The sequence below is a fragment of the Armigeres subalbatus genome, chromosome 1 (genome assembly GCF_024139115.2).
Source record: "Armigeres subalbatus isolate Guangzhou_Male chromosome 1, GZ_Asu_2, whole genome shotgun sequence".
Lineage (NCBI taxonomy): Eukaryota > Metazoa > Arthropoda > Insecta > Diptera > Culicidae > Armigeres > Armigeres subalbatus.
The window spans coordinates 252,976,966-252,990,804 of NC_085139.1; the positions used below are offsets into that span (position 1 = coordinate 252,976,966).

Below are 13,839 nucleotides of genomic sequence, written 5' to 3' on the forward strand. Positions count from 1 at the left end.
CCGGTACTACGTCATATTGAACAATTCGTCCCCTCCGCCTCGCAGTTAGCCGCGCGCCAAGTAATGTCCCGGGATTTGCCTAACTTTTCTGGTGAGCCTGCTGACTGGCCGATATTCATCAGCAATTTCATGAACAGCACCCTAGCTTGCGGTTTCAACAGTGCCGAGAATCTTTCGCGTCTCCAACGTTGTTTGAAAGGGTCCGCGTATGCGTCTGTCAAAAGTAGGTTGTTGTTACCCGAATCAGTGCCTCAAGTGATCGATACACTTCGCTTGTTATATGGGCGGCCCGAGTTATTAGTGAGTGCTTTATTGCAAAAGGTGCGCAGTGTTCCGGCCCCGAAGGCGGAGAAATTAGAAACGATCATCGACTTCGGCATGGCGGTTCGGAGCCTTTGTGATCATCTAGAAGCCGCTGGACAACAGGAGCATCTGTCCAATCCAACGTTGTTAAAATTGCCGGTACACACCAAGTTGCAGTGGGCAGATTACTTGCAACAACACCCGGTAGCCAACCTTAAGGTATTTGGGGACTTCATGCTTCAGATCATCACAGCCATTAGTAGGGTGACAATGTGCGTTGGTGGAAGCAGTGGTGATCATCAAAGGCCACGAATGAAAGGGACGGTGAACACGCACAGTGACGAAGCGGATTTCGATCGGGAGAAAAACAGGACAGAAATTCACGCAAGATGAAGGACTTTGTCGCAGTTGTCTCAACGCGCATGGTAGAAGAAGCTGCAGAAACGCGAAGCCGTGCGTAATCCAATGTTGTCCATACCGCCATCATCCGCTACTGCATTCGAGTCGAACCAGCGCAAGCGGGCGACCTGTACAAGGTTTGTCTACAGTATCTACCGATACGGAAACGAGTGACGAAACTAAAATGAAAGCGCTGCGCGGGTGATTAAAATGCTCGCGACCGATAATGATGCTCTAAACCAGGTTTAAGCTGGGTAAACACCGCTTTAGAGTTAAAACAGAGGTGAACAAATTGGCCCTAAAAGTCTTTGGTCAAAATACATTCTTTTATATTACAGTGATCGTTCGCTAATTGGGGCATTTTGACAAGCGTCAATGTTGTTTACTTTTTGCATTGAACAAAGGAAAATTGTACGCGCCAGAAAATATCGATCCCACCAAACACGGAAACAAAACGTCAACGCATTTTTGACATCATAATCTGACGTTTAGCTGCTTTTTAATTGGGTTTCGCCCCAATTAACGAACCCCCAACTAAAAAGCGCCCCAAATAGAAAAATCCCAATTAGCGAACGTTCACTGTACAAAGATTAATCAGAAGCTTCTTGCTTCATCACAAGATCGATGAAAAACGATTTTTCCTCTTCGGTAACAACAGGTTGAACCACTGTCATTAGAAAAGTTTTCTTTTCTTCTTCAACTCCTTGAGGAGCATTTTGCCAACTTACATTTGTATCAAAAGAGGATGAATTCTTTACAACTAACTTAAATAGCTTCTTGGAAAATAACTTGCAGTACTTAAGGTCTTTACTGTATTGTTTGCGTATCCAAGTTCATAACGGCCTTTTTCAAACACCACTTTTTGCATGGAAGCCACACACGGGCGTGGTTTGCAGTGGTTTATCGTATACTCCAAAACGATGAGCATTGAAGAAGTCAGTTGCTTACATATCAAGTACGTCAACATTGTTCTTTTCATTGTCATTCACAGACTTGAACTGACGACATGTTCATGGCGCATTTTGGAATCAAACGCCGCATGGATAGAGTCATCGGCCATTACCGTATCCGATTGAAAGTTCTCCAACAGTATGCGCTCGACCTGAATTTCATTACTGTTAATCAACCAAAAGATAATTGTCTTCAGGTCAGCGTACTTCATAATAACTTTGAAAAAACAGCTAAGGATTTCGTTGGCTGTACGACCCTTAACCGACTCGGACCAAATGCACGCAGACAATGGGAATGCTCGTATGTAGGGGCCAACAGGCGCAAAGCTCTCATTAAAGACCAGCACTCTTTACGTTAATGCTCTTGAACCAATCCAACCGTATGACCTAGAATAAACCCTGAGTAATCCACCTAGCGGTGATGATGCCTTTCTCGCTCGTTCAAAAGGGTTGACAAACATATTTTTCACATTTGTTTATGGCAGCCTTACTTTGTACCGTTAAATGCACAAAAACGATCCATAAAAAAATGAAAAACGATCCATAAATAACATCTGAATGTTCCATAAAACGCTACCTTAAATCCAAAAAATTGCTCAGGCGTATCCATAAAGATTAATTAAAGAATTCAATTAATCTTTTTGATTATGATCGTGATTATGATCCAATTCGGTAATATGGTCCATAGTTTTGGATATATGATCCATACTGTTGGTCTGTTGGTCATTTGACAAACTTTCGAGTGTTTCTTGTTTTGAAGTCAGAATCCAGCTTAGGCTTCTGGCACCCATCAATAAGTTAGCCTTTTTAAAATTATTGTTTTGAATAGTATGATTTTTCATATAGATAAGAATTCATTTTTTGCTGATAGCATTTCCGTTTTTGTCATTGACATTCAACCACTTTTAACTAAGATTTACGAATTTGATCCGACTTAATAAAATTTGAAGGGAATTCTACTATGGTTGCTTTTCTTCATGTGGAGAGCATTTCGGAGTGATTAACTGAAGGTTTTATTAAAATTGATTCATATTAATTTGTTTTTGTATACATTATAATGAACTGATCTAAAATTATTTATCAGATCACTCTGTACAGGTAAACTATCACTGTAAAAAATCTGATAGATAACTCGTGACAGAGCTGGTGTTACCGAAATCAGCATACTTGGGCCAATAATGTGTAATACTTCATATCATACTGATTGCATACCTGATATTATTCTATCAGGAAATCAAAAATCGTTGATTGCCTTAGAGTAATTTGTTATGGATTACAACAAGGATGTTTTCGATCATTTAGTAATATAGGTTCGATAATTTAGTAGTTTGTCAATAACTCATTCCAGAGGATAAATGTCGAAAAATATTCGTTCTAGAAGTCCACCATAAAACACGTTTAAAATTTAACTTCTGGTATGAGTAATCGACAAACTAAATGATCGAACTTAGATTACTACATGATCCAAAACATGCTTGGATTGTAGAAAAGTTTGGATACATTTTCCATTGACTTGCCAAAAAGAAAAATTTTCTTCAAATCCTACCGAATCTCAGCTTCTCCCACAATATCCGAGTGCTATTTGAAATCTTCAAACACAGCATCCGGTGCGTTGCCGCACGAATGCACAAGCAGCCGATGATAAGTGCAAATTGCGTATAACGTGTTATACTTCGATCACCACTCATCCAAGAAGTAAGGATAGGTGAGGGGTGACGTTCTAGCCTCTCACTCAGAGAATCTGTGTTCGACGCTCGTTCGGTTCTCATTTTTTTTCAAAAACATATTTATAAACAATTTTTATTTTCTATAACTCAATACCACATTTTTAAAACTACTTCTCTGCGTTTGTAAACTAAGATTAAAACATCGATTCGTCAAATCTGAGAGGCGAGAGCACTCCCACGCAATCCAACACCACCAACAGTTAGCCCAAGTATTTAGGTAGTTGAAGTATAACATACATATGTTAGACTACATATCTACACATGTCTTTTAATCGAAATAATTAGACTTCCATGTTGCCAATCTAAAAGAAAATTAAATTTCAAACCCGAAAAATCTAACTATTTTCGGCTAAAATGTGTTTTAACATTTCAACAATAATTTTAAAATTGACGCCCTTCACTCTTGACGGGGTGATGGGCCAATGGGGCGTGTTGGTGATGCTTCCTTCTGCAATATTCATCCAACGGCAAGCGACTGAAGCGAATGCAGTGACGTTTTATTTTAGTATTAGCATTTATTTTAGTATTACAAAAAAATCCCGGGATATAGAACAAAAAATGTTTCCAGTTGGCAAACATTCTAGTGCTTCCCAGTTTGAAGTCAGAATCCAGCTTAGGCTTCTGTCACCCAATCAATAAGCTAGTCTTTTAATTATTGTTTTGAATAGTATGATTCTTCATATTGGTAAGAATTCATTTTTTGTTGATAGCAGCTTCGTTTTTGTCATTGACATTCAACCACTTTTTAACTAAAATTAACGAATTAGATCCGACCTTATAAAATCTGAAGATAATTCTACTATGGTTGCTTTTTTTCATATGGAGAGCATTTCACAGTGATGGTACGAAGGTTGAATTAGAACTAATTAATTTTAATTTGCTTTTGTATCCAAAATCCAAAAGATCCAAAATTATTTACTTATTTATTATTATGAACTCCATACACTCCATATCCATGTACACAATCTGATAGATTACTCGTGACAGAGCTGGTGTTACCTAAATCAGCATACTTGGGCCAATAATGTGTAATACTTTATATCATACTGATTGCATACCTAATATTATACTTAATTAATTTATTAATTATCAAACCTGTACATTTAGTAGTTTGTCAATAACTCATTCCAAAAGTTGAATTTCAAACGAGATGTCCACCATTTCTAGTGCGAAGGTTTATACAACTCTGCCTTATTGTTGTTTCTTTTGCACTAATAACAAAATAATAGCGCTAGTTGCAGTAACTTATACTGACTAATAATAACTAATAAAAAAAATTGTTATCATTCAGTATAAGTTATTACAAACTAGTGCTTTAAATCGATTATTAGTTAAATTAAAACAACAAACTGTAGGACAGAGCTGTCGAAAAATTTTCGCACCAGAAGTCCACCATAAAACACGTTTTGAAGTTTAACCTCCGGGATGAGTCATCGACAAACTAAATGATCGAACTAAGATTACTACATGATCCAAAACATGCTTGGATTGTAGAAAAGTTTGGATACATTTTCCGTTGACTTGCAAGAATGGAACATTTTTTCCGAATCTTTCCGAAACTCAGCTTCTCCCACATAATCCGAGTGATATTTGAAAACTTCAAACATATATGTTATCACTATGAATGGGGTTCCAATTAATTGGTCTAGCGAAGTCCAAGATTTAGGACTTATGTATAGCATGAGTTAATTAACTATCAAAACCACACAGAAGATATGCAAGCGAATAGGTCGGAATATAGTAAGTTAATATTTGGAGAAAATCAATACCATTTACTAAAATAAATTGTTTTATTTACAAACTAATTGTTAGAAAAGCCATGTTCTACATATACTGTGCCAATATAGATTATTTGCTGTAACGCCAGGAAGACTGCATTACAGAGGATTCAAATTAAACGTTGAAATTGATGTTGCTTCCCTGCACATCAAAACACTATGAATATTAGGTGACATATCTGAATGAATTGACACAAAAGCACATAACGTAGACTCAATCGTATATGTTTTTCAACGTCAGATGATTTAAATATGCCACGGAACCTAAACACAGCATCCGGTGCGTTGCCACACGAATGCACAAACAGCCGATGATCAGTGCAAATTGCGTATAAGCTGTTATACTTCGATCACCGCTCTTCCAAGAAGTAAAGATAGCTGAGAGGTATCGTTCTAGGCTCTCACTCAGAGAGTCTATGTTCGACGCTCGTTCGGTTCTCTTTTTTTTTCGAAAACATATTTATAAACAATTTTTCTTTTCTATAACTCAATACCAAATTTTTAAAACGACTTCTCTGCGTTAAAGATTAAAACATCGATTTGTCAAATCTGAGAGCCGAGAGCACTCCCACGCAGTCCAACACCAGCAACAGATAGCCGAAATCTTCACCTATATGTTAGGCTACATATTTACACATGTTTTTAATCGAAATAATTAGACTTTCATGTTGCCAATCTAAAAGTAAATTAAATTTCGAACCCGAAAAATCTAGCTATTTTCGGCTAAAATGTGTTTTAACGTTTTAACAATTATTTTAAAATTGACGCCTTATATCCCTTACCGGGTGAAATAAAAAAGCATCACCCGGCCCCCATTTTGTTTACTCGCTTCCGTCAGGGCCAAAGCGGTGTGTTGGTGATGCTTCCTTCTGCAATATTCATCCGACGGCAAGCGACTGAAGCGAATGCAGTGCCGTTCGCTCCCGCCGAAATGTGCTTGCATAGCGTCCTCACGTACACCAGCTGCGCTCCCATACGCTGATTGAACGCCACAAAAATAGCTGCCACGTGAGAAGTTCACTCGTATATAGGGTATGCGAGCGCATGATAGCAAAATAATAGAAAAAATGGGCCTGATTACGTTTAGTAAAGAGAAAGGTTATTAATTATTGAACAGTTTTCTCTTCGTTAGAAGTTACCCAAATAAACACTTATAGGGCGATCATGCCTTCAGTGAAGACAATGGGTTCTTAATAATATTGTCCATCATTGCATTTCTTAACTGATACGACACGTTGTAATTATGCCATTATGAATACTAATTGAAAACAATAATTTCCCCAACAAATTGGCTTTCCTACCTATATACTGCCGCGGCAAGCGTAACTGTTCCATATTTTCTTCCATGCAAAATCAATATTGGACGATTATGCTTGCGACGGCAGTATAGTGGAGCTCATTTTACCTCCAAGAAATTTAGATTAATTATCAAGGCGAAATGAATCCAATTTCATGTCTAGCAAATTCAAAGTTTGTCTATCAGTTAATGCATTAAAACTATCAATTTAGAACCACTATTGATTTTATCAAATATATTTTCTTTCATTGATTCAATAATACTTCCAATATTGGTACCGTTACCCTAGCAGAGTGAACTCTGCGGCTTTGAAAAGAAATGAACGTATACCAATTTGATGAATACTGTACAACTTATATTTACCCATACCATGTGTGTCCCGATGGTTTTGTGGTATAGTAAGCGCTTTCCACCCCAGAGGTCAGCAGTTCGAATCTAGGAAAATTCAGTGTAGAACATTTTGCTATTTTTTTATACGCAAAAACAGTTTTTTGGCCATAACTCCAGATTGCGATGAGCTATTGATCTAATTTTCAATAGCAAACAATGGGACTGAATTCCGCGTCGACTGCAACTTGTTGCGAGCAAATCGGACAATGGGAAGTTCAAAAAAGTGTGTCTACAAAATTTGTACACATACACACATACACACATACACACACACACATACATCCACACATACAGACATCACCTCAATTCGTCGAGCTGAGTCGATCGGTATATAAGAATCGGCCCTCCGGGCCTCCTATCAAAATTTTGTTTTTGAAGCAGTATTATAGCCTTTACGTACACTTAGTGTACGAGAAAGGCAATAATATATAAATAATTGAGAACTTTTTGCAAATCCACAGAAAAAACTGTTTCATCTGGTAGAACTTTGTCACCATCATCTCGATAAGACAGTCGTGATTTCTTTGGACGTTGAGGATGTTGTGTATGTCCTTGTCCCGGGCAAGAAAACTACGCCACTGCTGCTAAGAACCGGTAATGGAACGTTTGCCTTCTCCGCAAACAAAACACGATCACCTGTGTCATTTTTTAAATCGAACCCGAGGAAGTCCTCTTCCGATTCCGCCCATTGGATTGTCTGTATTGGATATTCCATTTCCGGTTCCACTTCTACCGACAGCGAAAAATCACACCAAAGAAATACAATCGTCGCTGGCGAAATGTAAAAACAAATTAACAACAACTCTCTCTCAGTTCACGGTGTGACAAATATGCGTACATTTTTCGCCTGGCCAGTGCATTTCGCGGCATAAGTGTCACATTCGGGTTTTAATTGAAAAACGTGGGAAAAAAGTTGTTTTTGGGAATGTTTGAGTCCGGCCCAACGAATATGAATATTCTTCTATAGTTTATTGGGTTAAAGTCAATAAAAAAGCAAAATTTTGCGATAACAGGATGAATGCATTTTGGAACTTCAAATGCGTTTTTCTCATTTTTCTCGTCTGCAACATGTGACATTTATGCGTCCGACGGCAGTACAGTAGCCGTTCGATAACTGCAAAATGTTTACTTTTCTGTTAACGAATGCCGTTCTATAACTGCAACGCATTCTAGACGTCAAACGGTTGTCAATCGACGTCAGATGCAATAAAAGTACATCTAAATGTGCAGCGCAATGCAGCTGTCATTGCGTTTGACATCAGTTTGAAGTTTAGCGGTCCGATAACTGCAAAACTGTTGCAACTATGTATCGAGTTGCAGTTAAAAAGCATTGCAGTTTAATGACTTGCAGTTATCGAACGTCTACTATAAAATATTGCCAGATTTTCTGGATATGATACACTGCGCGGCGTTTGTAATGTTCCCAAATGGGTACTTGAACAAAACTTCACGCGGCGAATGACTGTCGAAAGAAAAGATATTTTAGTTACTAGATAAAGATTGTCGCTGTCGTCGCTGTCCGGAACATCTTTTGCTTTGCGAGGATAGTGGAGCTAAATGTCGAAGAAGGAAAATCCATACGGTTTGACAGCTTGGTACCCAACATGTTCCGGACAGCAGAACAAAGGGAACCGAAGCGACAATCTTTATCTATAGTAACTAAAATATCTTTTGTCGAAAGGTACGGCCGCGCCAAACGATACACCGCAATGCTATTCACCCATAGGATAGGCCATAAGAATCAAGTAAACGGGGTGCAGAAAGCGCGGCAATACCTTTCATGAAAGGTTCGCTGCGTGCAATTTTGAGAAAATCAGGCAATATCTTTTGGATAAACCAAAAAGAAATCAGCTGCTTGTCACTTTTATTAAAAAAATTTGAAAAGAGGGGAAGTCGACGAAGAGAATCCTCTCTTGTGACATTCCCCCTACAGTGACTATAATAACAGTGTCGTCAAGTGTCAGAATTGGAACATAATCGTCTGTCATTTCCATACAAATGCGCGTTCCAAACGAGCAGGAGACCTGTCAAACGTAACACATGACGTTACTCTTCTTATAGGACTCTAATTCCCCCTTATTCCAGATAGAGCTTGATTAATGAATGTCGATTGGTTCTGCACCGTATGACCACCCTAATGGATGAAACATTTTGCCATGAATGTTTTGTCACAGGAATGCATCATATGCAACGTGCAACGCTGTAGTTGTCTAGTTGTCGCAACGCAATATTCGTTGTGCACCGTCCATAACATTTTTGCCAACTATATTTTATAATTAATTGAATGCATTTTTATTTGATTTTAACATTGTTTAGTGTATCCTGAAAACGCATAAGAAACATGGCCTCAGATTTAAATTATAAAACATGCTTCATCTGCTGCCAAGGTAGTAAAACTTCCTACGAAACGCCCGACTGTGGGCAAGAATCTAGATCAACATTTATCAGTGTCGTTTGCCAGCATTTTTGGTTTCAGGTGAGTGCAAAATAGAAATCGATTTATACTAAAATTTAGATTAACTATTAATTTTAATGTTTTAATCGTGATTATGTGTTAGGCCCGCTGCACACCTGAGTTTTTTTAACGCCGTCTGCACGCAGAGTTGAAAAGACGCCATGGGACCTTAAGCTCTCGTCCTTTCTTGCATTACATTTCTAACAGGGGAACAGTTCCCTCGGTTAAATATTCTCAGCGCTTTGGGTAGCGCTAATGCTTAGATGCACATCCGTCTCCTTACCTTGTCTTAATGCTTATTTTTAAAGCTTGTCTATCTTTATTGAGTGTTATCTGAATGTGCTGCAGTTGACGAATAATTTGATCTAATTTTTCTCCAAACCAGTTTCAGTTGAATGCCAAAATTAAATCTTGCTCAATGTCATTTTGATAGATAGATTACAATCATGAGCATCCAATCAAAACCATGTTAGTACACTTAAATAGAAATTCAACTAATTCCAGGAAGACGACCTGCTAAATGCTATCTTCTGCGTTGCTTGTTGGAGCAAAGTAGATAGCTTCCATCGGTTCTACCAAGAAGTGAAACAACTTCACGCAGAGCTGACATTCCATCCTCCAACCAATACAATCAAGCAGGAAGAAATCGACATCGATGAAGAACAGCACATGGAGAGTCATGAGATCGGCGTAGTTGATGAGGTGACCATTAAAACTGAAATATTTGATGATCAACTATTGGGAGGAAATCGAGATGATAAAGACAATCAGATTACCGAAAAGAAGCATAAAAAGTCGCGAAAGATATCAAAAGTAACACGTGAAGCTCAAGACGAAGTCATTCGAGAGCACCGGCAATACAGGTGCGATGAGTGCGATTTGCAATTTTACAGTTTCTGCACGGCCATCCGACACCGAATAAAGAAGCACAATCAAGCATCCATCGAGTGCTGCGACCGACAGTTTAAAACGCGCTCTCTGCTGTACCACCATGTTCTGAATCCGGGGGCATTCAAGTGTGAGGTATGTAACAGAACGTTCAAGTTTTTGAATGGTTACCTGCGTCACAAGAGGGAACAGCACGCGGAAAACGGAGAACCATTGCTGTTCAAGTGCCAGCGATGTCCGGAAAGTTTCAACGAGGAAGGGTTATTGAAGCGCCATTTAACCGAGCACATTCCTTGGAACTGTGAGGTTTGTGGACGGCAATTTCGGACACGAAATTTACTCCAGAGGCATACGAAAGCCGTCCATCGGGAGCCAACCGATTACATTTGCCAAGTCTGTTCGAAAGGGTTCTACAAACGGCAACTGTTTGTGGCGCATCAGAAAATACACGAACTGACGGCGGAAGAAATGAAGAAACAGTGCGAAGTTTGTCACATGTGGTTGAAGAACCAGGCCTCGTGGGAGAAGCATGTGGTAAGGCACCAATACGAAGGCCAGTACAAGTGCGATGATTGCGATCACGTATCGGTCAATCTGTTGGCACTAAAGGTTCACAGGAAAAGGCGACATAGTGCGAACAGAAAAGAACATCTGTGTGACCTGTGCGGCAAAGGTTACTCGCGGGCGAAATCACTGAAGGAGCATATGGCGAATGCCCACACGGGAGTGCCCTTGTACGAGTGCCAATACTGTGCGAAAAGTTTCTTCTCCAGCGCTACCATGTACGCGCATCGAAAGAGAGATCATCCGCAAGAGTGGATGCAGGACCACGGAACGAAACGTAGTTACGGGGTAGGGGTTTCTGGCGAATTTGGTGGAAGCAGTCGAGAGGAAGATATGCAAATGGAATGACGAATACAAATGTTAGGCGAAATTATTTGTAGTTGATTTCTTTTGACAAGCAATAACAGTCCAATCGGAACCATTTCCAAGTTTTCCAAGAATGGGTTAGTTCTTGAATTGAAAGCACACCGCTTTTCAATAAGATCATTAAAGATCGAATAAAAATTCGTGACGTAGTAACCGAAGAATAACCATCTCCTGGTGGTAATCCTTACTAGATGCTTCCGATTAAAACAGCTCCCTGCCAGTAATTAGCATTCCTGGCAAAACACCATAAGTAAATCAATAGTGGCTATTGCCTACGGTGAAATATCCCAAGTGCTAACCCAATGGAGTTTTGTTTTGGATTGCTTTAGAGGATAATCCTGATATCGACCTACACGTGACTTCAGAGCTCACTTTATTATGTACAGTACAGTCACCAACTCGGATTAGGAAACACACAAATCTTATTTACTTACTACTACGTACTTACCGGGAAAATCGTCGCAACCTTCCCTTGCTCAGGAGTAAGCTGATCCGTCCTCGGACGGTTGCGATGACATCAGCGGTAGCACACCACCGGGAATCAATCCCGGAAGGAACGGAGGTAGCTCTGGAATTGCGATTGCAGTCGCAGCGCTAACCGCGGTTGTTCCCACAGCCGTTGCAGCGACCGTCGTGGCCGCTTGCACGTCCGCCGGTTGCTTTTTCATTTGCAGCGCATGCTTCCAGTCGGCGTACTCGACCGGGTGCATTTTCCGCCGGTGCGAGTACAGATTGGAGTTGGAGTTGAACGTTTTCGTGCAGAAATTGCAGGTGTACAGCACCTCACCGGTGTGGATGGTTTCGTGTTCCTGCAGAAAGGGAGAAAGTTGTGTAATTTTGAAGAAGTGCTCAATTGAGAAATTTTATTCGGTAGACTTGCTTTATACGATCGGTTTTAATATTCGAACTGCAGAAAACAATCTTTTTTCATAGGGACACGAAAGCAATTGAATCTTACAATTCAAACGCAGCTGCTTTCGGTGCCAATGTTGATGATCGTGCTCAAGGAATAATTGGCTATCTTACGCCTTAATATTCGAATATTTCCACTGGTCTTGATAATAATTCTAATTTTCAATAGTTAACTGTAATTTATTAAATTTCAAATTGTTCATCAAATTGGTGGAGTGCTTCCGAGTCGATTATTGTGAAAATCTCGAAAATCCATCTAACAATGCAAGCACCATTAAATATTTATAAAAATATTTCGTTAGTTCATGGCGCTTTTTAGAATTTCATTCGCATTTAAAATCAAAAATATTCATTGCGACACGACACAAACATATGCCTTTACCTTCAAATCGATCGGCCTTTTGAATGCCTTCTCACAATAGCTGCACTGGTGCACCCGCTGGTCGTGGTGCATGTACTTCTTGTGGCTCTTGAGCTGCGCCGGATTGGGTGCCATCTTGCCGCAAATATCGCACGCGATCGGCCCCGTGCTCTGGCAGATCTTCCGGTGCGTCCAGATGGACTTTTTGTTCTTCATCCATTTGTGGCACCGCTCGCACTGGATCTTGAGCTTCTCCAGCCCCTCGGCACTGTGCGTCAGCTGGTGCGTTAGCAGATCGGACCGCTGGCGAAAACCGCGTGCGCAGATGTCACACACGTACTTGGCGGCCGCCCCGTGCTTCGAGTGCAAATGCGTCCGGTACGATTGGTTGGTTCGGAACGCGATATCGCACTCGACGCAGTAGAAGCGCTTCTCCGCGATCGAGGTGTGCTTCAAGCGGTGGGACGTTAGATGATAAGCTTTGGCGAAACTTGCCTGGCAAACATCGCACTTGTAGATTCTCTCCTCGTCCTTCACATGGGCATAGTCCTGATGAAGTCTCAGTGCCAGACCACTGTGAAAAGTTTTGGAACAAATGTCGCACTTGAACTTGTCCGGGTCCTCATGAAATTGGGCATGCTGGTAGAGGAACGATCGCTTGTAGAATTTGTGATCGCAGCAAACGACCATCGGATTGCAGTTGTGCACAGTTGTGGTATGATATTTTAGCTCGCCGAACGTGTCGGAGCTGAAGTTGCATTTATCGCAAAAGATTGGACAGTATCTTCGGATGAACTCATCCTCCTTGGCGATGGTTGCCTTTGTTTTTCCAATCATGGACCGATCCACGTCCTCTTTCCTCGGTTTCCGTTTGGCGTACTTTTTCCTCGGTTTCTTTTCCCCTTTCGTTCGTTTTATGTTGACCAACAGTTCTTCATCGGAGTCATCATCACGCGGTGGTTCCCAATCGGAATCATCATCCGTCTGGGGTTCCTCTTCCGGCTCTACAATAACTTCCACCGGTTTTACCACCTTTGGCTTCGGCGCCGTTACAACTTCCGGATTTTTCCGTTTGCGCCCTCGCTTCTTCTTGACTGGCACCTCAACGATTTTTTCCGATTCACTTTCCTCGTCTTTTATTTCATCAAGTTCCGTTGCTTTGGCTTCCAGTCGATCCACATCCTCCCCCTCAGCATCAGCATCGACAACTTTCTTCGAATCGGCAGCATCTTCTCGCTTGATTGCCGTATCCACAATTGCACCTTCCAGCGGTTCAACCTTGATCTGCAATCCGGCCGACGGATCGTCGGCCTCATTATCCAAATGGACCCGGCGCACCTCGCAGTAGAATTTATGAAAATCGTCAATTTTCTCCCAGCAGCTGGTGCACAACACACTGCTGGAACATTCCGTTTCCTGCGGAGTGGATCATAATAATGCAATCATTTT

The 13,839-nt window shown here is 40.6% G+C and overlaps 2 protein-coding genes across 2 annotated transcripts in view; one reads left to right on the plus strand and one right to left on the minus strand.

Annotated features, from left to right (window-relative positions):
- The first annotated feature begins 9,073 nt into the window (after window positions 1-9,073).
- LOC134206711 (zinc finger protein 91-like) lies at window positions 9,074-11,121 on the plus strand. Its single transcript, XM_062682437.1, has 2 exons — window positions 9,074-9,320; window positions 9,804-11,121. Exons 1-2 carry the CDS (start codon window positions 9,186-9,188, stop codon window positions 11,097-11,099), a joined length of 1,431 nt encoding a protein of 476 aa, XP_062538421.1. The 5' UTR covers window positions 9,074-9,185; the 3' UTR covers window positions 11,100-11,121.
- A 352-nt stretch (window positions 11,122-11,473) lies between these two features.
- The window catches only part of LOC134207210 (uncharacterized), an 88,839-nt gene continuing 86,473 nt past the window's right edge, over window positions 11,474-13,839 (minus strand). The window contains exons 17-18 of the mRNA XM_062682930.1: window positions 12,412-13,806; window positions 11,474-11,926 (exon numbers count right to left, since the gene is read on the minus strand). Coding sequence (XP_062538914.1) covers window positions 11,594-11,926; window positions 12,412-13,806 — 1,728 coding nt within the window. The 3' untranslated portion in view covers window positions 11,474-11,593. The remainder of the gene's footprint in view (window positions 11,927-12,411; window positions 13,807-13,839) is intronic.

What these genes read in the sequence shown, in the direction of transcription:
- LOC134206711 (XM_062682437.1), top strand. Translation starts at nt 9,186, where the DNA reads ATGGCCTCAGATTTAAATTATAAAACATGCTTCATCTGCTGCCAAGGT. An exon ending in GCCAGCATTTTTGGTTTCAG is followed by an intron (nt 9,321 to 9,803) that starts GTGAGTGCAAAA and finishes AACTAATTCCAG; the next exon opens with GAAGACGACCTGCTAAATGC.